At 35.4% G+C, this 24,839-nt stretch overlaps 1 protein-coding gene across 8 annotated transcripts in view; it reads left to right on the top strand.

Moving 5' to 3' along the window:
- The window catches only part of SIPA1L2 (signal induced proliferation associated 1 like 2), a 225,149-nt gene that overhangs the window by 198,603 nt on the left and 1,707 nt on the right, over positions 1–24,839 (top strand). For 3 of the 8 annotated variants that reach the window (XM_075748691.1, XM_075748693.1, XM_075748694.1), the window contains 7 exons: positions 2,474–2,698; positions 5,008–5,161; positions 7,983–8,202; positions 15,235–15,366; positions 21,583–21,636; positions 22,571–22,694; positions 24,350–24,431. In XM_075748691.1, the coding sequence (XP_075604806.1) occupies positions 2,474–2,698; positions 5,008–5,161; positions 7,983–8,202; positions 15,235–15,366; positions 21,583–21,636; positions 22,571–22,694; positions 24,350–24,431 (991 nt within the window). The remainder of the gene's footprint in view (positions 1–2,473; positions 2,699–5,007; positions 5,162–7,982; positions 8,203–15,234; positions 15,367–21,582; positions 21,637–22,570; positions 22,695–24,349; positions 24,432–24,839) is intronic. The other 5 variants (XM_075748695.1, XM_075748692.1, XM_075748697.1 and 2 more) reach the window with 3 other exon arrangements.

Here is a 24,839-nt window from a genome sequence, read left to right as displayed (position 1 = left end):
TCACTTCTGTGGAATAAACATTTTATGGATTAATTAATTTTTATTTTTTCTTAAAAAAAAGCATATAGATTTTAAGTGATTTAGCCATGCATTTTCAAAGTAGTACATATTGTTGAGATGATGACTCACGTTAGGCTTGCCCACTTACACTTTGGCAATAGCAATGTGTTTCAAATGATCACCTTCTAATTTGTGTGCCAAATCCTTTTGCTATAGGAAAATGCCAGACTTATGTGACCCAATTGTTTTATTTAAACTTTGCTTACATGTCCTTCAAATTATGTTGGAGTCATAAATAATTTTGCAGTTGGATTTTAAAGCTGGCATCACCTATACAGCACCCTAATAATGCACAGGCCTGCGTTTTTAAAAAGTATCTCTTTTTATTGCTATGATGCTGCAACACTGATGTGTTCAAATAGAAATAAGAAAGTTGATTTAACGTATAAGCATGTGATATCTACTGCCAAATCCTATGCATATTTTCCAACTGAGTCAGTCACTGAGTTTGTACTTCATAATCTATAAAGATTAAATTCTAACACTATCGAGGCATGCATTCACAATTATTTTATTAATGTTAAATAGTACACTTGTTCTGCAGTAGCTAAACAGTGTAAAACTTCCAGAAGCAAGCCCACAGATTGGTGGAATATCATTGATCTATAAATGCAACATTTCTTTATTAAAATTGCATTGTGTACTGAATAGATAAAGTGCAATGCATAGGAAAGATATTGGCTCATTGAAAGATACTGGCCTGATTCTCTAACACCATCAGATAAAGAACCCCCTGCAAAAATAATGCTATAGTGTCCGAGTAAGATTTACAGAATTAAACCTGCTGTGTGAAACTGTCTCAAACTACAAGACTGAATTGAGCTATGCACAACTTTATGTCTAACAGCTCTGTTATTAATGGTTTTATCTCTCCTATTTTATATTAATTATGCACATGAATTATCAAATACCTTCATGTTACTGTAGCTGAAACAGCTTAGCTTCATTGCCTTTAGTTTTGCTTTGTTTCTTACATAGAACTTCGTTTGGATCCTAAAAATATATACTGCTTGTTCCAGCCATTGCATTGAACTCATTATCTAAAACCAGGCTTTTATAGGCATTTGATTTCTTTACTTCAAAAAATATTCCCTTATTTATTTAGTTACAAATAGAAGTCTAAAATCCTCTGGATATTGACCTTGCTGTCAATCTGATATGTATTTTACATTGTGCTTCAATGTTTGCTTCATCTTTAGGTTTCAATTTTTCGTAACTGAATTATTTTCTTTACCACGTCTTTATATCATTGCTTTGCATATTTGCAAGGATAGCAGGCAAAAAAGCTTTTAACATCATCTGCATTATTTTCTTCCCCCAAAACCTCATAATCTTGTTGCTACTTTTGGGGAAGCAAAAAACAGGGACGAGAGGAGAGAAAATAAATTTGTTTTAAGAGTAAATGCACATACTAACTGTGATCAAAATTAGTAATGATTCAACTTTCTTCCACGGTGGGCATTTTAATTTGATCTAATGACACCTATACGCGTACATTGCTTGTATTTGACTCTGCGTGGACAGCAAAGTAGCCATGTCTGTTCCACTTTCAGGAACACCTTCTGGTCCTCTGCGAATTAATCCCATGCTCTTGGAATTAGATTAAAAGATAGCACTGTGTTTGGTATTTGTAAACCAACAACTAAAGTTAGGAGCTGCTGCTTCAGGTTCCAGCCTCTGATTTTAGCCAAGGCATTTGGTTTATGCTTCAGTTACTTTTTCTGCAAGATGAAAAGAAGAAATTTATTCTTCAAGGAAGTGTTTGGTTTAGTTCTTTTTAAACCATTTTGAAAGTCTTCAGTAAAAGGTTTCATTACTGCCTACTAGTGCTATTACTCATAATAAAAGAGGCTATTAAAATTATCCAGAGGACTGTTTTTGTTGAACTGAAATTTACTTCAGTTAATATTAAATTCTCAGTGGTGCTGAATGAAAGACACAGCTTAAACTGGCATGAACTGGCAAAATTAACATGAAGTGGAAAGGCACATAAGTTTTATAATTAGAGAGATACTTGGGGTAATTCCCTACTTAGTTCTTGACGTAAATGGAATTATACCATTAATAATGTGTGTGTACATATTTACTTAAAATTGTACGCATAAATTCTATGTATATGTCTTGAACTTAGTATTTTGATTTTAATTCGTATCAGTTTGCATTGGCATTTCAGCAAGTTGAATTATATGCATTACTTGATTTAGAATCTCATCACAATTGTGTTCTCAAAGAGCTTTAATGTATGCGCTGCAGTATGTAGAAAATTACTGTACCAATATTACTACCTTGGTTTTAATCTTGAGGAAAAACTCAACATTAAGAATTATAGCTGCATACCAGGCCAAGCTTTTCTTATCTCTTGTTGTATAGCAGATTTCATTTTTGTTTTTGTGTGTTTTCTTTACTTTTTCAGTGGGTCACATCATTCAGGAAGCCCATCAACACATTGCTCTAAAAAGAGTGGCTCCCTAGATACCTCCAAAGTCTATATAGTGTCGCAGAATAGTAGTCAACAGGTTTCTGGGTCGGTTTCAAAACCATACCACAGACAAGGAGCAGTGAGTAAATATGTCATTGGATGGAAAAAATCAGAAGGAAGTCCTACACCTGAAGAATCAGAAATTTCTGAATGCCATGAGTAAGAACTCTGTTCAACTTTCTTGGGGGAAGAAGGGTAATGAAAATAAATTTTAAAATAGGATAGAAAGATGAAAAATTACAAATTCCATTTCATTTTTAAATGTTTGGGTTTCTTTTTCTGTGCCTTTATGTATCAGAGGTACATCCCAAAAAAAGAAAAAAAGACATTAACTGCAGGATACTGTTTCTCCTCTGCACTATCCAGCTGCATCTTTTTCCCATGTGTTAAATAAAGCAAGCTGACAGAAATTTCTGAAAGTGTGCATAGGCAAAAATGTATGGTGACGTCAGACATTCTGAATTTCCATTTTGAATCTCTAGGAAACAATTTGGAAGCTACAAATTTATTGAGATCTTAAAGACCTTTTCTAGAAATCTCCAGGAACTTCAGTCAGTTGGAAAATGCTTACTTCCTGACGTTTCTGTATTAAACCTTACTACCTTGTTACCTATTACATCAGCAAATACATTACAGATGAGAGAGATGACCATAAACTTATCAGTGACCTATGGTAGATAATTCAGAAAAATTAGTGCCAGTTGGAGATATTTTAGTGGTTCTTTAGTATTTTTTCAGACTTTGTTTTTTAAGAACAGATGCCAACTGGTGATTAGGGCCCCACAAGACAAAGATTAAGTGTGGATATATCTGACCCTCTCTTCAAGAGAGTCTACAAAACGTGCAGACTCCACTGAAGCTAACTTTTTTTTTTTTAGCAAGTGACATTTAGACAAAAATATTCAGAGCAGTTCTAACAAACAGCTATATACACAGCTTAACACAGGAATAACTCATGAGGAATGTGTTCTTAGGTGAAAGAAAAAGGCTTGCTCTCAAAGGAAAAAGATGCAGTATCCCAAAGGTAGACAGAGATAATACTTTCCCAGTGCATATATTGCATATATATCTGCATATTTATGGTAAGATTAATATTTTAAATTATAAGCTAGAACACATGTACTATGAAATATGAGCCTGAATTTCCTAATTTTCAAAAGTAGAAGATGCTACTACCTTCCTGCCCTGGTTATTGTACTGGTGATTTCATTTTTTCCCCCAATGTTTTAATTGCTTAAGTTGTTCAGTTGTAGTAGTATTGCACTTAAAAAGTGGTAACTTCATTGATTCCCACAAGTTTTTGCATTTTGAATTTGTTGAACTCCTGAAACAATTTCTCTTTATTTTGAATGGAACCCTTAAAACAAAATTGCATAATGGATTGTGTCATTGAGACTGAAACCACGGCAATTTAGAAAACTATCTTCAAGAGCTAGTTCTGTTCAAGAAATATTAACTGAATATGGCAGCACTTCATATATCAGAAAATATTTTCAGATTTTTCCATGGCGCAGAACGTTGCTTCACCTCTTTCTAGGAAGGCTTTCTATATGTCACAGAGAGGAAATATCTCTCTGAGGATAATTATATTGAAGTAAAATAACATCTCTAATTAGCAGTGATGATGGAAATCAGGTCGATTGCTAAATGTTGTGCCACTATAGGATGTAATTCACTGAGAATTGCACTTTACCATAGCAAAGCTTGTTTCCTCTCTGCTGAAGACTGAGTCGCTGATTATGCTGCTCTTGGCAGTAAGTAATGGCTTCAAATGTATGTTCTGTGTAATTGGAAATCTCTAGTTCCTTCGACTGCATTTCCAGAGTAAACCTGTTAAAATTCTCTCTCTCCTTTCTTACTGGAACGAAGCTGAACGATAATAATTCAGTTTGACAGTCTTCTGTTGACTGTAAATACATTTTTATATTGTGATAAATAAAACAGCTGTCTTCCTTAATTATCTAAAGAGCTTTACGAAATTGCTGATAAGAAAACACACTTGGCACGTGGCACAATTGATTAGAAATACACTTCAAACATTGCCATTGATGACCATAGTAATTCTTCCAGATTGTGAAGCTGGATGTAATATCGCACTATAAAATATTGATTTTCTTATTTACTAAGGAAGTAAAAGTTAAAATGTTTTGGGATGAACTATTGGAAATGTTGATATAAATAGAACTACAATGGAGAAATGTGGTGCTTAAAAAAGAGAGAGAGAAACTAGAAGAAACAAGCATTATGCTTTTCTAAATTGTTCTTTTTCAGTGGTGTAAGAATTCCATTTTGGACCCACAAACAGTTTCATAAATACAAAATTATTGCAAAATGTTCTAAATAAGAGTGTGCTGTGTCAGGAGATAGTTCTAACAATTTTTACTTTGTGACAGAAAATGAACGCAGTCTTTGAAATCCAAGAGCCCTATTGCTTCTCTATTGCTAAAAAACACCAATTGTCTCAACAGAGTGTATGATGATATCGATGTTGTGACTGCATCAAGTCCACTCCAAACTTCCGTGAGGAATGCCATTGTTGAAAGCCAGCAAGTCTTGTCCAAAGAAGATTTTCTGAAGTTGATGCTGCCAGACAGCCTCTCTATGGAGGAGGGGAGAAGAAAGGTTAGCTACTTTCTTTGGCTCTTTGTATTTCAGACACAGTTACCTTAGAAATGAACTTCTGGTATTCCCAAAATTGCTATAGAGAAGGCAATATCTTTTTGTATAAACTAAGTATATTCCATGGGGATGCTATAATACTGACCATAAGTCCCAAAATGCCATTCCTCACAATATGAAAATGATACTCAGTTTGATGATTATGTATGAAATACAGTATTTGTTTAAGTATGTCTGCTTAGCTTGAGCAGATACAGGTGCAGGTTGAGCAACTTAATTATAATGTCAGTGGTTAAAAGTAATGTTTTCAAGGTTGAATGCCTAAATTTATACATCTCATATGATATTGAGGCACACGGCTAAAAGTAGCCCACTTTCCCCTGGCCTGTGATACTCAGTACCAACAATTCTGTTTGAAGTCTGAATCACAATTTCACATAGGTATCAGTGGCAACTGCTCAAAAGGCTAGTGGACAACATACATCTGATCTTTGTAGTATGAAGACATGGTAATATTTAAAAGTTCACAAAAAGTGGATAGAGAACTTAAAATTTACTACTCCTTGAAGTATACATGATTCTGAATTCTGTGCTTAATATGGAATAAAGCACAAAGCAGTAAAATTACTTGAGATAATTGTCACACTTCGATATTAACTCAACGCTCTCTTAACCCACTGTGTTTATACAATGTGCTAAATAGCATAATCATCATGTCTGAACAAAAGTAACACATGGGAATCCTCTAAGTGCAGAGTTGAATTTAAAATTCAGATCATATATAATTTTTTTAACGTGTCGTATGTTAAGTATGCATTATATGTGTTTGAATTCTCATTAATAACATCCTAGAGGTTTTTGTGATTTATGACTGATACAATAGTTGGTTTTCTGCGATGATTTCAAGAGATGCCAATGTTTCTAGCTATCTAAATAAGAAACAACAAGGAGTGAGGAGTTGTGGCCACCCTGAAATAAATTACTGCTGTCCCCTTCCCCTCCTAAGACACCCAACCAAAAGCTCACTAAGTGAGAGACCATAGGCCCTGACTCGCAGGGGATCCCCAGCCGTAGGACTCAGCAGTATCCAGTCCTTGATTATGCCTTCATAGAGGGCAGTAATCTTGGTATAGGTGAGTCAGTTGTCTTTGACAGTGAAGCCAGGAAGGAATTTTCTGAATATGTAAGATTCCACAGAATCAAATCACGGTTTTTATTTGGTTTTGCCTTATTCATAGATCAGGGAATAAAGAGCCCTCTAGATAATTTTTGTCACAGCCTGAAAGTAAACTCTAAAGCTCCAACAATGAACATTCAACATGTTTGGATAGATATTGAACAATTTTTTTTAAACAGAAGATACAGTGTAAGGTTGGGAGACTTGAGTAACAGCCAAGAATTGCAGCAGGATGCTTGCTGGGAATCTTGAGTGCAGGAAAGAGGATCGGAGATCCTTACATTCAGAGAGTGAAGGTTTTTAACCCTTGGTCCAATATGGTTCCTAATTATGCTCAGGTTCTTTTGGTATTCTTTAACCACTGCTTGTAGAAGGATACCATATATCCATTCATTTAAGGATGCTGTGTATGTCTTCTACGCATTCATTTAGGGATGCTGCTTATGTTAGTTGTGATTACTTTATGTATGTGTTAAAATAAAGTTTTGGATGATGTTTATTCTCATGACCCATATCTATTTCAGGCACATCTCTAGACCTGATGGAGTATTTTGATGCTTTCCTAGATTAGAATCCGAATATCTCGCTCAGTTTTCTCTGGGATGTAGTTAAGCATTCTAACAATTGAGCATGTTCTGTATTGTCATCAAGACAGATGCTTTCCTGAACTAGCACTATGAAGTCTATTTAAGTATTTTGTAAAGACTCTGTCTTGTGGCATGTTGAGTGTTTCTGTGTATTCTTTTTAGAAGTATTCATCAGTGAGCAAGTTTTGTCAGAAACAGAACAATGTAGATGTCTTTAATTCTATGCTATATTCACTGTTTTAAAAAGCTACTGGTCTTAAGCATATATTCTGCATAGGGAATGTGCAACTCATAATTAATTACAAAGAAAACAGGACAGGACATTAAATTGTTATATGCAGGACAAACCAGTTAAAATAATTAAGGCAATAACTGACCTTTGTAGATGTGAAGAATAAATGGATTTGCAGTGCTGAAGTATGACTTATGAAGTGGAATGGCCCAGTTTTACAATTCAGTAACATCTCATTTTACTGTAGATATTTGGGTTGTGATTCAAGTAACTTTTTGAAATGCATAAACAGTTTTCACTGAACTCTATTATCCTCTTTTCTAAGCTTATTTTGTGATATCTGGAGAGATGCAGTGTCTCAAGTCACTTTTATCGTCCAATGAATTATATTGCACCATATATCAATTCAGAATGTTTAATAGTAAAGCGTAGTCATCTCAAATTAAAATCAAACAGTTCTATGTATAGTCTTAAACAAATGTTGCCAGAGTTGGTAACCTTATATATATTTCTGGAAAACACTGCTGTCATAAGGCCATGGAGGTTTCATTTAACATTTCAGAATTAATAAAACTACACAGTATCTGATTAATTCATGGTGATGTGTTCCAAAATATCAAGACGAAGGATGAAAATCCAATTCAGTAACTCTTTTGAGGCCCCAGTAGATCTGATGTGGTGGAACAAATCTCTGATCTTGTGTATTAGCTCAAGAATTCCAGAGTGCCTCCCCAGAAAAATACTCCCAAGAACTGATGACGGGATATGATCGTGTGAATTATTTTAACCAGTAATATGTGTTCTTTTATCTTCATATTTTATGTTTAGTTTTCATTTTATGGAAACCTTTCTCCACGGAGGACACTTTATCGTACTCTATCTGATGAGAGTATATGTAGCAATCGAAGAGGATCTTCATATGCTAGCTCTCGAAGTTCAATGCTAGACCAGGCCTTGCCAAATGATATCTTATTCAGCACTACTCCACCGTATCACAGCACATTGCCTCCCAGAATGAGCCTGACTCCTGGAATGGGAAATCTGAGAAGTAAGTGGTTGTTGCTGTCATTGTTGAGTTTGGAATATTTGTGATATAAACTCAAACAAATCACCAAATATTAAGTTAGATTTTACTTTTAAGGTTAAATTATGAAATATGAAATCAGTGTTCTGGCTATCCTAGTAAAAGCATATTTGGTCAGCCGTACATGCTTATGCTTGCCTTACTGATCAATTCAGATTTATCATGTTTGGAGACAGCATTAATTCTATTTCCCAGAAAACTTTCATGAGACCAGTGATAGGCAACAAACATTTATCTGAAGGTATTTCTTGTTATAATTTTATTTTCCAATGGTGACATCATTAAGCCAAGCTAGCCTGTTTTGTTTCAATTTTTTTGTTTGCTTATTTTTTGTGTGCATTCAAATTACTGAAATATTCATGGATATATTCAGTAAAATATTTAAATGGGACAGCTTTTATTTAGATGATCACTTTGGTAACATCTTAAAAGGAAACGTGCAATAGTTGTCATCATCTCCAATTTCAAAACTGAATTTGATGATAAATTTTATTTTAACATGTTAGTAAAATCTTTGCAAATAACATTTTATTTTTAACAGCAGAAAAGAGAGTAGTCTGATGTGCTAAGTTAAAATTATGTTACAAAGGTGTCTCTTCACTTGTGAGGTCTTCATAAGCAAGGTCTTTGCTATATTATTATCTTGCAATAATTCCAATATGGAGTCATGAATTATAGTTTGTAGTATTTTATGGAAAATATAGACTGTAAATCATAAAAATTTTTAAAAAAGGAGGGAAATTGTGAAAAATATACATGCTTGTTATACCAAGCATGTATACAAATCTATGCAGCCAGATACATATTTTCAGGCTGCATATCCATATTTATATACTTAAAAATAGTGAATTGTTTTTTAAAATATGTTAAATCACTTCTCAATTATTTTAGGCTGACCTATAGGGGACACCCAATCGAGAAAAAAAAAAAAAGAAGCACTTTTAGTTAGCTACTTTATTATTGCATCACAGTTGACCACAATTTAAAAAAAAAAATTGTAGAGCAACCGTGGACTTTGAAGTCCATAGCCAAGAAGCTGTGGGTTGATTTCTTGAAAGCATTAAGAACTTTTGTAGGCGCATGTCCAGAGAGAACGCAGACACATGACTTAATAGTAATAAAAAGGACTCTGTCATTCTTTGTGTCCTTCAGGAACTAGCAGTCACTTGCTAACTTTCAGAAATAAGCCTTATATACAAAACACTTTTCTAGTTATAGTGGCCTCAGTTATGAGACTGAGTTTAGTCTCTAACCACTAATTAATTTCAAACTGGTATCACAAACAAGTGCTAAATTCCTGCTTCAGATAGGAATGCATGCTTAGTGTACCTTTTGCCATTCTAAAAATATTCTTCTATCAGTGAAACTCTTTTTACTATGAATTTAATTTGAAAAGATCCTTTGCTTTTACTGATAGAGAATGAAGACCCGCTTTGTTTCATTTGACATTTATACAGTACATTTTGTAGCCTATGAAGGAGCTATGTATATACTCAGGCATCCCGATTGTACTTTTTTTTTCTTTTACTATGTTAGACCTGAGTTTTTAGAGCCATTTCTTGTAAAGGTAGACATGCAACAGGATCAAACCTTCAGCGTGCTTTTATTCTGGAGATTGACACAAGGCCATTAATGGTGTAAATCAAGCTGTATACTGCTCCTCCAGCAGTGAAATGTTGGTGGTTTCTGTATTAGTTCTATCTTAGACACCTTATTTTCCATTCTTGCTGCTTCTTAGATGCAGAAAGTTATTTATACGCATAGCTGGGAAAAACCATGAAACTAGTGTCCTGTCAGTCAAAATGAAGCTGATTGTTCATGCTATTTTCATATACAACCTCTATTTTCTGCTTCTGGTTTTGTATTATAAAAGTGCCTTTCAATGCCAGAAATATAGGATCTTTCATGATGGTTGTTTCAAGGAAGATTTAATTGGATATCTGTAATTGCACTCTGAAAACAAACACATCATGACTTGCCCACCTTTGCTGTCAGAATAAGGTTAGTCGGAATGTCCGTATAAGAAACTAACTTTGACTCTTTTTAGGAAGGTTTTTGTAATCAGTGCATAGCAGGTATTTACATTCTGTAGCAGTGGTGATGTGAGAAGTTTCTTTTTCATTTATAATTTTAGCTTGAGGTTGTAGTTTCAGATATCAGGATTCTTAACTGTCATAGTAATGTCTTTTGTTAAATGCAATGGTTGTGATCTTAAAACATTTTAATTTTACAAATATTTAATGTTTACAGAAATCAGTGGAAATAATAGTGTGGTTTTGGCTGGAATTGATTTTAGAAAGATACGTCCTTGCATATTATTACCCTGCATGTGGTACATGAAGTATTGTGGCAGCACCAAGTCTTGTGACAGCCCTCTAGGAAGGAAAGAGTGTGGTTAATAGGGCAAGGCAGTACCAAAACCAAAGCGTAATAGGCAACCTGGAGGGTTTCAGTTTACTGGGAAATCAGAATTACCAGACAGAACGACCATGCAAATATGGAAACAGAAACTTCAGCTGTGTGCGATGTTGACTGCAGGAAGGAGATGAGAAAATGAAAGTATAGGATTATTTTTTTACTATTTTATCACTGGGGGAAGTGAAGTGAAGTGAAAAAAAGAGCTGCTTTCAGTAAAGCCTGAAATGCAAGCTCTGACAGTTGTTGAGTGCTGTTGACTGCACACAGTACACAAGTGTAGAAAGATATATTTCATTTTATCTGATTTTTAACTTAAACCAGAAAGCAGAACTCATGTAGCTGAGAACTCTGGAATTTTACCTTGGGGTCATTAAAGATTCCCTAAGTGAGGCAGTGCTGTTCACCTTGAGTGATTCTAGCATGCCATACATGGTTGCAGGTACAAATCTGTCCCCATCTTGCAAATTCCTGGCAGCTGAACTAGCAGGGAAAGAATGAAAACAATGAGAACCACTGATACAGAACTAGTGTACTAACACAAGTCGGAAACCCAGGAGGACACATGGAGGCAGTCTGTCTGACAATTGCAGGCACCGTGGTCCACTCCTATTATGAAACGCAAAAAGAAAGGGGAAAGAAAAATGCCCAAAGTGATACAATGGCATGACGTTCCTATGCTGTGAGGAAAGGAGCAAGGTGTAGGATACTTGCAGTAAAGAGGGTCATAGATACACTAACAAATTCTGAAATTTCTCAGATTATACATGCTATAGGGAAAAGGCTGCCACAAATGCAGCTGATATATCTGCAACTATGTTATTAGATGGAAGTCTATCTTAAAACGGGCTTACTACCAGTGTTAGCTTCAATCCAAAACTAACTTCATTGATAAGAAGCAGTATTAAAATGGAAGAGCATCACTGTGTATTGATGATGTACAACATGAACGATTTGGATATCAGTTTTTCAGTAAGCAAATAAAGGCTGTTGATTAAATAATTCATGCAACCAAAGGAGTATATATGTTGTCTGTTACAGACTGTCACACAGTGAATAATCCACCATACCAGAACATGAGACTATCTTCAGTAACAAAAAAAAGGGAAAAGTAGTTACTGGGAGCACATGTCAAGTAGTCTAACAGTAACGTGAACATATGTCCATGAGAAAGTCTACTTGCAGGCTGACATCTTTGAAGGGAGACATTGGGCAGCCCTAGGTAATACTGAAGAAGGGAAGGGTTCAGCAGGCAGAAGCTGCAGTTTAAGAGGACCATAGAGCTATAAGTGCTGATTGCAGGAAAGAACAGGACAGACACTGGGATTTAGGTCTGTATATGATTTGATATGTTCCTTCAGCTGTAGCATCTTTTGAGATAATCTACTTGTTAAATGACATGCCTAGTTTGAGCACAGTAAGTAAGGAGTACTTAGCAGGTATTTTTTCATGATCTACAGTCTCTGCATAAAAGTAGCATTTCCAACTGAAGCAGGATACTTGTCTTGGAAATAAAAAAGGTTAAGTCAGGTGAATCTTTCTTCTTTCTGTATAACTAGTTACTCTTTGAATACAGAGATATGTGAGACCAAGGACAGTCAATATCAGGAGCTTTGTTGGAAACTGAACTGACCATATAATTCTGGTGAAAATAAGGATTCTTCAAAATGCTTTATACTTTCATATATCAGTAATAAAAATAAAGACAATTCCTAAGTGTAGGAAGTGACATAACTTCCTTCTGTGACCAGAAACCACAAGATGAATGATTTTGTGCCAAAAACAGTACAGCAAATAAAATAATCTTTAAAACTGAAAGATAACACTTAAATTGTTTCCTTAAAGGAAATAAGGGATAAATCTGTTGCTTCAAAATCAGTCTTGTGGGCAATGAAGATAGTGGGCTACGAGATTAGGCATAGCATTCTGGACAAGCAGAGGCAGGCATGCTCAAGGGTAACTTGCCACCTGTGCATAAAACAAAAAGGAGGAGAACAGGCATCCTACAGCTGCTAATGGGGCAGTCATATAGAGGAAAAGTGGAAGCAACAGGGAGGTAAGAGGAGCAGGGAAGGAATACAAATACAGGAGGCTAGAAATAATTCATCTCACCGAGAGCATTACTGAAATACAAACAATATTCTCTGAAATTCAAAGGCACAAAGAGGCCTCTCTCATTAGAGCTCCCTTTTTTTTTTTTCCTTTTTTTTTCTTTTTCCTCTGCCCCCGCTCCCCCATCATTGCACAAGAACACATAATGTACATCTTGAAAATGAATTATTCTGTGGTGGCATACTCATGCCTGTTCAGTTATTCCGCTTATAATTTCAGCCATCAGCATGAGCACTTACATTTTCGGAGCTATCAATATTCAAATCTCTACTCTCTGGCAGGCTTTTTGCAGTTGAGTTGCTCTGTCAGGGCTTATGCAGGACTGAATAGGATCCACCCTAAGGTGAACTGAGGTTCGCACAAAGACAATGCATAATGAAGGATGACTACTGGTGAATATGTCACTCCTACACTTTAATTTGGAAAGCCAGCAGAATCGCACTGGGAACAGGCATCTTCCTGACAGGTTTCACAATCAGCCTCTGTAGGCTGATCACACAAAAGCAAGGGCTGTCCCTTAGGGCCTGCCTGCTGGTCTAGAACCAAAAGCTGACTTGCCAGCCTTTCAGATAAGGCATTCTGTCTATTTTCCACAACAGGGATGTATAAAACATTTGTACTTGCATAAATAAGGTTCTTATAATTCCCAGGTCATATACAAAACTTCAGAGACTGCTCTGTTGTGCTTCCAGTGTATTTGTACACCAAGGTAACCTTAGATAACATTTTATGTATGTTTATAAGGAACTGAAAATAAAATATTAGTACAGATGTATGAGTAGAATATATTTGTATATTACATTTTCCATTTCGTATAGCATCCACTTTTGCATTCTAAGAGTGGGTACTGAGAAAGATATTTCTGCAGAGGTTTGTCACACCACTTCCTATGGTAATATAACAATATTGCATCTTTCATGTAAGTTGTAGAACAAGATAAATTCCACAGTAAACAGGATTTCTACATCTTCTGCATTATTTTTGATTTGCAGGACTCCTAATTTTTGACAGGGTTGCAAACTTCCTTCATTCTCCTGATTTTTTAATTTTTTTTTAAAGCAAAGAATATTATATTATATTTTTATATTATTATATTATATTTTTTAATATTATTATATTATATTTTTTCTGCAAAGAATATTATATGCTCTAATCATTGCTCCGTGCAATAGAATGCTCTGTAACAGGCTACTGCTTTGGGAATTTTAGTTCAGAAATCTTTAATTCAAATAGACTTAACTATTCTTTTTCATTAGTAGCAGGACAATGACAACATGTCATTTTCTTACACTGTAATGTATCTTCCACTTGCATGTGTGCATTTTTTCCTTCATTGATTTTTGTGTTTGGTGTTTTGCTGGAAAAAATATTCCTCATAAATAATTATAGTCTGAATCACTGGAATAATTAGATGGAAGTTTCCTTCTGAACTAAATTTGAGGGGGAAAAAAAAAATCACTATTTTGACCTTTTTTTATTTAATACAAGTAGATTCATCTGAAGAAAAATTTCTTTTTTCCTGACTATACTATTTAATAAAAGTACAATATTGTATCACTAGCTTTATGGTTAAGATGAAATGTGATTCCAAATAATGTATTTGTTTTATGTTCAGTTTTAAGAACATCTGTGTGCTTATTCAGCAGTATTGATTTTAATGTATTTACATTGATCAGAGTGAAGATTGCTGTGATAGATAAGGAAAATGTAAAACTATTTAAGATGGTAATGAAAATTAGCATCTCCTCTACTAAGATGTATGTTCCTGGTACCTTTCTAAAAGACTGCATAACTGAAAGCTGTGTTTGAACTAACTTTATAGTGTATACATGTCAATTAACATACTGTCTATCTACAGTACACAATATGTTACTCTAAGCTCACTGCGGAGCTTAGAGATCAACACACAAGTCTTATGTGCTTGGATATACAGCTACAAATATTAAACTAATAAGGTAGTGATTTCTATGTGAAAGTGAGTTTTGGATACAGGCTAGAATTTACAAATGAGTTAAAAGAAAAGCAAGTGATATTTTTTAAATTGCTTCTGGAACTGAAATATTTAAGTTTCAGAATAAAACTCTGCATGTAAATATCCTGTGTATTGTTTTCCAGCCTTCTTAAAAATATAACTGTATGTATCTAGCAACTTTTCTGCTCAGTGCTCAGGTTTAATATGGTATGCTTTAAGAATGGATGCTGCCTACTCACAAAGCATTCACATGAAAATGCGAAGAACATATCGTGTCAAAGTGGCACAAAAAAACCTTTAGAAACCCTTCCCATCTTATTCTGCTGAAGTTTAAAAAGTATTCCACCCATACTGAGTATTGAACAGGAAAAGACAGAAACAAGAGAAATTAAGATAAGCACTCTTTGCTTATACGTTTTTGCAGTTCATTATAATAGCTTCAGAATTAATTGTACATCACTGTTATAGGAAGACTAATTATTGTGTTTATTGTTTAGATGAATTCTGGTTCTCAGATGGGTCCTTATCTGATAAAGCCAAATTCAATGATCCTGGCCTGATGCCCCTGCCAGACACTGCCACAGGGCTAGACTGGTCTCACCTGGTAGATGCTGCACGAGCGTTTGAAGGTAACAGGAAAATTTGAATAAAGATCAATGTTCAGTGCACAAACTTTATTTAGAAAATATATATTGTATAGCCACATTTTGAATTTCCAAAATCCGGTGTTTGCCTCCGTAGCCCTTTAGTTCTTTTGGCAGTATCACGTCTCAGTGGGGAAGATTGTCACTGAAAGTTTGGGGTATTCATGATTCTTTCAGTATCTATCTTAGATACAATTCATCCACTTAGGGGCCTAAGTGCCTTCTGTAATAAATTGGAAGAATCAGGTGCTTTCAAGGAGAGATTCAAAGCATTAGAGTGAGATGTTTAAGATGAAACTGGGAGTAACGCATCCCTGAGTTTATTGTGTTGTGTTTATAAACTTGTATGTGCAGTGCAAATGATGTTGCAGTCCCTCTCGGTTTTCATAATAAGCCCTTGAAAAACAGCAAAAATGTACATTGTAGCAGAACTTGAAGTGCAGGATACGGACCAGGTTTGCATTATTAAATTATAAGACCAAATTAACCAAGAAAAAAACCTCATTTGCCTCTCTGAGAGCTAAACCTACACATAAAGTATAAACACAGAAAGGTGGATGTTGGTTTGAGTGTATATATGAATATATACAGTTGGATGTTTGTGTTTTGTTGTTTCTGAGGGGTGTTTTGGTTAGGTTGCTGTGCTGTCCTAAAATTTCTGACGTTTCTTAACTGGTGTTACTCTCATTAGTGAATGTATGGGAAGTCAGAGGTATCTGTGAATAAGGATGACATTACCACAGTCATCATCTTATAAGATACAGGTCTTAACTTTATGAGAAGAACTGGTTGTGAAGTTAGCGATGAGAGGTTCTTCTGTTTTTTTAACTAAAAGCAACCATGGGAATCTGTTTTCTGATACCCAATTCCTTCCCTAAGTGTGAAGTAATTAAATTTCAATTTGATCAAAAGCTCTTCAGAACTACTTACTGTAATAATTTAAATGGCATTGTTAAAAACCCAAACCAGCAGTGATGCTTAACAATCTAAAGTACTGTATTGTTTCTTAACCTGATTAACTGTATGTGCATTCGTTTCTGTTCAGTACTACTCAAACACGCCTGTTGTAGCTGGTAGGAAGTACTGTGATGCTGCGAGTCTTACTGCTGTTCCCATGCATTTCTATGTTTGATCGCTCAGGGAACATCCTGCTATTTGTTATTGATGTCTTAACGGAAAATAGATTTGGATCAATAAATTTCTAACTCTGACTTTATACTTATAGAGTATTTTTAAATGCTAATAAAAATTTTGAGTTCAGCTGACTAGAAGGTCATTCTGTACCAGTGATGCTCCTATATTGTTAGCTTTCTTTGAAAACTTTAATAGATTTTCATTATTTTTACTACTTAATATTGTGATGAAAATAATTTCACTTTGGTAAATTATGTGAATGTAATTACCATTTGAATTTGAGAGAGGGAGGTAGGACAACATAGCTATCCACGGTGCCCTGTCCATAGGAGGAGGAATATTCACTTGTTGGGTTTTAATTGCAAAAATCTTAGATGTATCTGTAGACAAAGCTGAAGAACTGATGGTCTGAGTCACAAGATGGAAACTGATTTTATTGGGGTTTTTTTTAATTATTGTAAGAATTTGAGTAGTAAATAATAAGCTAGTGTTATATGAAGGAATGTAATTCTGTTCTATTTAGGACTCCACAAGAGAGACATCTGTTTACATGTTAGATGATTTATAAAATGTTTTGACCAAATTCATAGTACTACAATTTGATTTTTTTTACAAGGAATGGAGTTTTTAAGCCCTTGTTCAACTTTCTCTATCCTATGTCTTGCAATTTGAAAGTAATTTTTAAAAGAATAACCGACAGGCATGTCAAAAAAATCACTGGGAAGGAATGTGTTGGATATGAATTAGCAGATGCCATTTTCCACATTTTATATAGGACTGTCTCAAAAAAACCCAAAACAAATACCCCCACCCCCACCCCCCTCCAAAACCTTCAATGAAAAAGATCACAAAATGGATAAGACTTGTTTAATAGTGATTTAAGAAATTCATGTTAAGAGTTATTCTCAAGTTTGGCTTTGCCAACCTGATATTTCAAAGTTGTATTCTCTTCTATAACCTAGATACAAGACTTAATTTTAGATTTTAATTTGTACAAGGCCTTTTCTTAATACCAGTTTTAGAATTACCAATCTGTTTCCAAGGTCAGAGTTTTTCCCCTAGTGATCTCTCTAGATTGTATGTTGACAACTTACATATTTTGATCAGTTCAACGTCCGTAATATGGGCCTCACAATCTTTCATCTGTGTGTCTTAAAATGCAATTTTATCTTGATTAATGTTAAATATAGCCTTATTAGGTGCTTAAAATGTTGGCATTAATTGGATTAAGAATTAAATATGGTAGCAAGACTTTTGCCACTGTCATCTGTACTCAGAATTTACTCACAAATATAACAAGAACAGTGATCTCATTTTTAACTTCCCCCCTCTTTCCCTCCAAATGGACAGTTGACTAGGTTGTTTATTAATTAGTATTAGCTTTTATCCAACTGAAGCCATAGTCTTACGTACAACAGCAGCTTTTAAACTGTGGTCCATGAGGGTGGAGTATATCGTGACTTTTTTTTAATTGAAAGTATGATGATAATGCTTTCATTTTATGAAGATTTAATTTTCACTGCTTTTGCTTGGCAAGAGCTTTCGTGGTAAGCTGAATATTTACCCCAAACTTTTCCTGAAAATCCTCTGTTATTCTTAAGATGGGCCTTCACAGCGCAATGGAGAGCTGTGCAGGAGTTAACTCCACAGGCTCCAGGATCTGCATCAGTAAGGGGTTTTGGTTGACCTGTGTCTGTTGAGAGTCAGCGTCCATAAGCTGGAGGACAGTGCAATGGTATTTTAAGTCTTCACACTGCCTTTCATCGCAGGACATAGTTTTGACTCTGATATTTAGCCAGAGTTCATCTTTAGCATGCATGCAGTCAGTAGCAAGCAGTATCCTTCCATTCCTTTCATACATGGATAGGCTACTTCCAGTTCCCTTCTTTTATTTTGGTGGGAGCTGCAGAGGGACAGTAACGAGGAGCAGCTGACATGCTAGAAGTATGCTGTTGTAATATTTTTGTATCCATCCCTGAAGCAAACAATAAAAACATAGATAGAACTGGATGTGACTGTACAGCAAAATAAGTAGGGTTTTAGGGAGGGCAGTTGGGGTGAAAAAGAAGTTAAAGCAGCAAAAACAAAGCAAGCAACATGTTGAACTGAGTAAAGATGAAGATATGGGGATTTATAGAATAAATTGGAAAGCTGAATTGGAAAAAGGAGAACCAAGAAGTCTCAGAAAAGAATAAGGGAAATGGAGAGAATGTATTTTTTAATTCTCTTTTGTATTATCCTTCCGATAGATCTCCAAGTTAGGGAAGAAGGACTGGCTTTCAACATGTGTATTATGTTGCTGATGGCTAATTTGAGATCTTGTCAATGTTTTGGGGAACAAAAGGAGAAGCCTTTCTAGATGTCCATATCTGTTACTGTCATTATAGAAGCGAATTGACACAAACTTTATTATTGTTGTTGTTGTTGTTGTTGTTATTGATATTTCTTTGTACTATTTGTGCTACCTTAAACTGGGTTTATTGTGCTTAGAAAAAGCTATTTAGTGTTTGGTAAATCATATTGTGGGAATTAACAACCTAAGAAAGTTCCTCTGATGTCTCTGATTTAGTTCATTAAAATAGGTGGTTTCAACTTCTGATTTTTTTTTTCACGTTATTTTTATGAACGTCTACTAGTGCCAGTCAGAATGCAGTGTTTCTTAATGCCAGTTTATCTTCGCAGAAACATCTGTGCTACTATAATTAATATTATTTTAATACTTCCATTTAAAACCTTTATAGCTCAATGCAAGTAATGCTACACAAAACATAATGAGAACGAAGTGAAGCATTCAGCATGAGAGATAATTATTTTAACCAAATTAGTATATTAAACTGCTAGAAAAAGAAAAAATGAAAATATTTAAGTTAACATTTGGTCATTTCTAGTGCATGCATGTGTAACTGTTTTTGCTTCAGTGCGTACGTCAGTGTACATTTGTGGGTAGACTTTGCCTTAATAATGAGAGAGCGGCTTCATGCACTATACTCATTTTAGCCTTTTCTGCTCTCCAGTACATCAAAATTGTCTGGAGTTTTTTCTGGCCCCTGTTAGTGGGCTAGAACAATAGACATCCAGATTCAGATTCTTAGTGGTTACAACTGTACAATTCCATTACCTTAAAGTGAGACATGAATTTTGTCTCATCTTTGGTCTTGCTAAGTCAACTGTTGCTTAAACTTTTGATACAAACAGCAATATATTTTTGCAAATAGTCTTCTATCCCTGGGTCCTCTGTGGGATTTGGCAAGGATATCCCAAATGAAAGTAAGATCTTTGAGATTTACATGTATTTTCTTTTGTTTAGTATGCACATATCACTTGAATTGAATAGGAAGTGCCCCTGTAGTTTGGAGGAAGCAGAACTTAGGTCTACAGCATCAGTCAGAAATACACTTGATTTTTCTTTCAAAAAATGATCTGTCAATGAAGGTAGCTTTGATTTCATTTTGATTAATATAGAGTCAAGCCAATTCTGTAAAGAACAAATAAAACAAAAATCAGCAGGAAAATTTTGCTCTTTGAAGCACAAGTTCAACCTTCACTACAATTCAGGTTGAAATGATTTTGACACTGACCTGGCTTTTGAAAATTAAGGAACTACTCTTTGAAGAGTAGGAATTGACATACTATGTTATATGATTGGAGACTTCTGGTTATTGGTGGCCATGTAGAGACTTTATTCCTTATCTGACAAATGTGAGACTATGGTTTTGTATTTTATAAAGATATGAATATTAGAAAAATATGTTTAAGTTATACTAGGAAAATAGAAAAGGTTAACAAATAATTTCCTACTCTAAGTGTTAATATTATTTTTAAATTGCTTGGAGTTGAAATTTCTTTAGGGATTACACAAGGAAGAAAAAGTTAATCCACACATTATACTTCATTGCAAGCACCCACGTTTTTATATTTTTGTTGTGTGTGGAAATAATATCAAAATATTTTAAAATATTGTGTTTAAAAAAGTGGTATCATATGATTTCCTTAACAGCTGGATGTACCTGGGTTTGCACCTGCTTTTCCCCATCAAGAAAAAGATGCTCAAATACTGCTGGGGCAAACAAACTGACAAAATATTTTCTCAACTGATGAAATAAACCAGACAAGTGGCCATTCTCTTTAAGTTTACTTGGCAGAGGGAGGAAAAGGCAGATTTTTTTTATATTACAATAGAATTGCCTCCAAGACACAATGTCACATGTCACCTATTGTTGGCCATAGAAAAAATAGCAACAGTGTAACATTTCTTGCTGGCTTTGTTTTCTTCTATCAAGTGGTAATGAAAATGTGAACAGTATAAAGGTGAAATCAATAATTAGATATGTACTTCAAACTGATTGTTTACCCAGTCTCATTTCTGGCCTACATACTGTGTTTCAGTTGGAAAACTAGTTTTAATTTATCTGTACTGTGTAATTCTATTCAACTTAATAAGTTTCAAATCTGTAAATGATGTCATCATTGATTATGTGTTTAAATTATATTCTTACCTTATTGTCAGCACATATGAAAAAGTCATGTTAATATTTGCTGAGATCCATCATGAGTCAGACATAAAAACAGGGAATATGAGCTGTGGTCTTTAAAATTGGACAAAAAAATGACATGCAACTTTTCTTCATTATATTGTAAAGTGAATTGGCAATCTTTGCTATTCCTTAAAACCACTCATTTGAAAAATCCCTTTCAAGAGCATTTTAGTGATTTCCTAGTTTTGTTTGGTAGAATTTTTAAACCAAAATTTCCTTCCTAGTTAAAATGATCTGGCCTATATTCACTGTTTGGGTGCTTAGAGTTTGGAGGGTTGTCTTTTTATGAATCATGCCAAGTTGTCATGCTGTGTCGCCATACTGGGTACTACTATTAGAGACACGAGGCATGACGCCTCATGCTTTACTGTGATGGTGGTGGTGTGTAAAAATGGCGTTGCAAGGCTGAGAGTGAGAGCCAGCATGAGTTGCACGGGGAGTATTCCACTGTGTGCGCTGTACTTGAGGGCCACAGCTGCTCCAGTGGAGATGGACTGTCTTGTTTATAGGAACATTCTAAATCTTATTCCAGGTTTTGACTCAGATGAAGAATTTGGGCCGTTCTGTCATCACACGCCGTTTCTAGGTGATGGTCTGGGATTGATGACTTTTGCCTTTTGTAAACTTTCTTTAATATTTCCTATGTTTGCACGTTTGCATGATAATGCAAGCTTCGGGCCTGTGGGGTGGTAGAGCAAGGGGAGAAAGGGCAAGGCAGGCATGTCGCCAGAATTTACACAAGCCTACAGACATGGATTTTGTTTGACAGATATAAGTTAAATCAATGTCCACAGAATATGGATTATTTTTTTTTAAGAAGACAAATTAAATCCTAATGAATGCATCATTTACTCCTGTGCAATGATGATCTGCATGGCATACTTCTATTATGTGGTGACTGATGTATTTTGGCAACCACACTGTATATCCATAGGTAATTACATCTGTGCTTGTTAGATTATGTTCTAGTAGTATCCAATGTAGAGAGTGTGCCTTAGTAATATATATACACATAAGAAAAATTCAATTGCTAAAAATAGTGTGAATTTATTTCAAGTATGCAGATTACCAGTAGGTTCTGCAAATGCTTGAGACAGTAAAACAGTGCAAAATGAACAGTGCAGATTTCTGAAGAATCTGATGGCTCTCTAAGTCCCTGGAAAATGCAAACCTTTTCACTGAATTATTATTGTCACTGGTTGTGGCCCTGAATTCTCAAATGGTTTTCTGCAGATTTCATCAAGACCAATTTACTGTTCATATCAGCATTAACTGGTCCAAACAAATCTGTCTTACTCTGCTGATAGACACAAAACATTGTTTTGGGGTTGCCTTTGGATGCAGATGTGGGGAAGCCAACTAGCTGGAATTTACTTTACATCTGCTGTTTATCTTCAAAGCTGTGATGTAGAAACCTACATCCATTTCTTTAACTGAACCAGGATAATGGCTGTAATATAGCCTTTAATTTTGTATATATGTCCAGCTTTAAACACATCCTTACGTTACTTTTTTTGCAGATCAGAGAGTAGCATCTTTTTGCACCTTGAATGATATGCAGCAAGCTCGGGGCTTGGAAGGAACACAAGAGTTACCTTTGGACGAGAGTCCCACAGATGGAAAAGATTTTCTTGAAGCTACTGGGTATGTCAGAATTAAAGCATATTTCTTAAAAAAAATAGGAAAAATTATTTTCTCTTAATGTTGCATGTCAGATTGTCTGTATGTCTGTTTCACTATTTGATGGCAGACCTGTTGCCTTGACTAATCACATCTTGTCTTTAATTTTGAAAAATGTTGTTTCTTGGAATCAACCTGTGAGGAGTTCTATCTAGAAAATCTGTAGTATAGCCAAACAAAGCTCTCTCACTAGCATAGGCCTGTAATGCACAGTCTGGTTAGGTGCAAAGCTTCAGCTAATCAAATTTTTCACTGTATTCCTCCTATACAATGATAATTTGTGTTACGCTTATTTCTGTTTTTATTTGAAGAGAACCGATAACAGGAGCTCAACGCTGTAGTATGCAATAACCTTATCTGAAGCAAATGTCTCAGACCTTGGAACAGGTGTTCCTACCTATATTTTGCACTTATTTCTACTTACAAATCCATAATTTTTCATTTATACAGAGGTAAATTAATCAAGAGAACCTGTAAATGAGGACTGCAGGAAACTTTTCTGCTAGACTGCCCAATTCTTCAATTTCTTCCCAGTGTTCTGGGAGAGATAATTCTTTCTTTTTTTCCCCCACTGTCTTCCCTGCTGTAGGGACTACACTTGTTAAAAACACAGAGATTCAGCAGTATAATCTGTCCACTAGCACGCTTTAAAAGAAAAACACATCTTTGATTAGTTTTGCTCTTCAGCTGGAGGAACAGAAGAAGAGGAAATGGAGGGAAAAGGCTTCTTGCTTGTTAGACTATCACATTTTAATTTGAACCAATTTTCTACAAATTAACTTACTTACATGGTAAAGCGCATTTATTGTAATGAGTTCTAAGTCCACATCTTTCCCCAGCCTAGTGATCAGTAAGGATTGCAAAAGACTGTTAAAGATGTTCCACTTTTAGCGTTGGCAAATCTGTCAGATTTGTGCACTTGCATGAAGCAGCTGATTCAGCTTTGTATCACGATTCTCTCTTCAGCTTCTCTCTTCTAGACAAAATGATTCACATGGCTGATTTCGTCTGTAACGTATATGAAACTGTCTCCCACAGCGCTCATTGCCATACAGGAAACAGAAGCTATTCTCAGTATTTTCCTTCAGACACACATTTGATTAACCTGTGGCAATATTTCATATGTTTTGACCTTTAAACAAAATATTTGCCTCCATAAAGCCATAGGTTTATCCTTTACTGGAAATGGCACAACTGCAGACCGGACAACAGAACTGTTAGCAGCTCTTTTGGTTTACAGTAATTGCTGCTGCAGCTTGCTTCAGATTAGTACAGTCCTTATCAGAAAGCAGCTTGTAAACAAATGTGCTGGGCACACCATCTAGCAACAAGTTTGACTTGCACTGTGAGGGTATGTGCAAAGAATTCCTAAAATACTCCTTCCTAAAATCATTGTAATTTCTGCCTGATTTGCGTGAGAGGCAGCGTTGTACTTCAGATATTGCAGCAGTGGGTTTGTGTTCCAGTAATAGTCTTTTGCCGATGCTGGTTTTGCTTGTGTTTTGCTATGCCTAAACTGATTTGTTTCCTTTGTTATCACTAAAAGTGTTACTTGGCAAAAGCCGGGGGAGAAAATGTTTTTAACTAACACAGAGTGAAGGTAGTGGTTTACTTTACAGGGAACATGCTCCAAGTACTCTGACTGGAAAAGTAAACCAACTAGAAGTCATCCTCCGGCAACTACAAACCGACCTGAGAAAGGTAAGACATCATTAGCCATATTATTACTCTCCAGTTTTAATAGTTGTATTTTTACACAGAGTTCGTCAAGGGCTTGAAGAAAATACATCAGTTAAACTAGACAGTGTAATTAATGAATGGTAGAGCCCAGTGGTTGATCAGAACACTGAGGTGCAGAAGGTCCTGTGGGAATGGTTACCTGAACAAGCTGCTAACTAGTTTATGGGTGTTTACTCCAGAATAGCTGTCCTGCCTAGAGTCATACCCCAGAAAGAATGAGGTGATTTGTCTCCGTTGATGGTACCTTGGATTTAACAGAGGCTAGGGATACGGACACAGGCACTATTGCAAAGTAGTTCACGCTCCAGATTTGTCATCCTTGTTGCCTTATGGTATTTTGATCATGTAGCAATGACTCGCTTTGTGTCT

This window comes from Balearica regulorum, chromosome 3 (genome assembly GCF_011004875.1).
Source record: "Balearica regulorum gibbericeps isolate bBalReg1 chromosome 3, bBalReg1.pri, whole genome shotgun sequence".
Lineage (NCBI taxonomy): Eukaryota > Metazoa > Chordata > Aves > Gruiformes > Gruidae > Balearica > Balearica regulorum.
The sequence above is the reverse complement of the archived record's forward strand: the minus strand, read 5'-3'. Positions and strand labels throughout refer to the sequence as shown.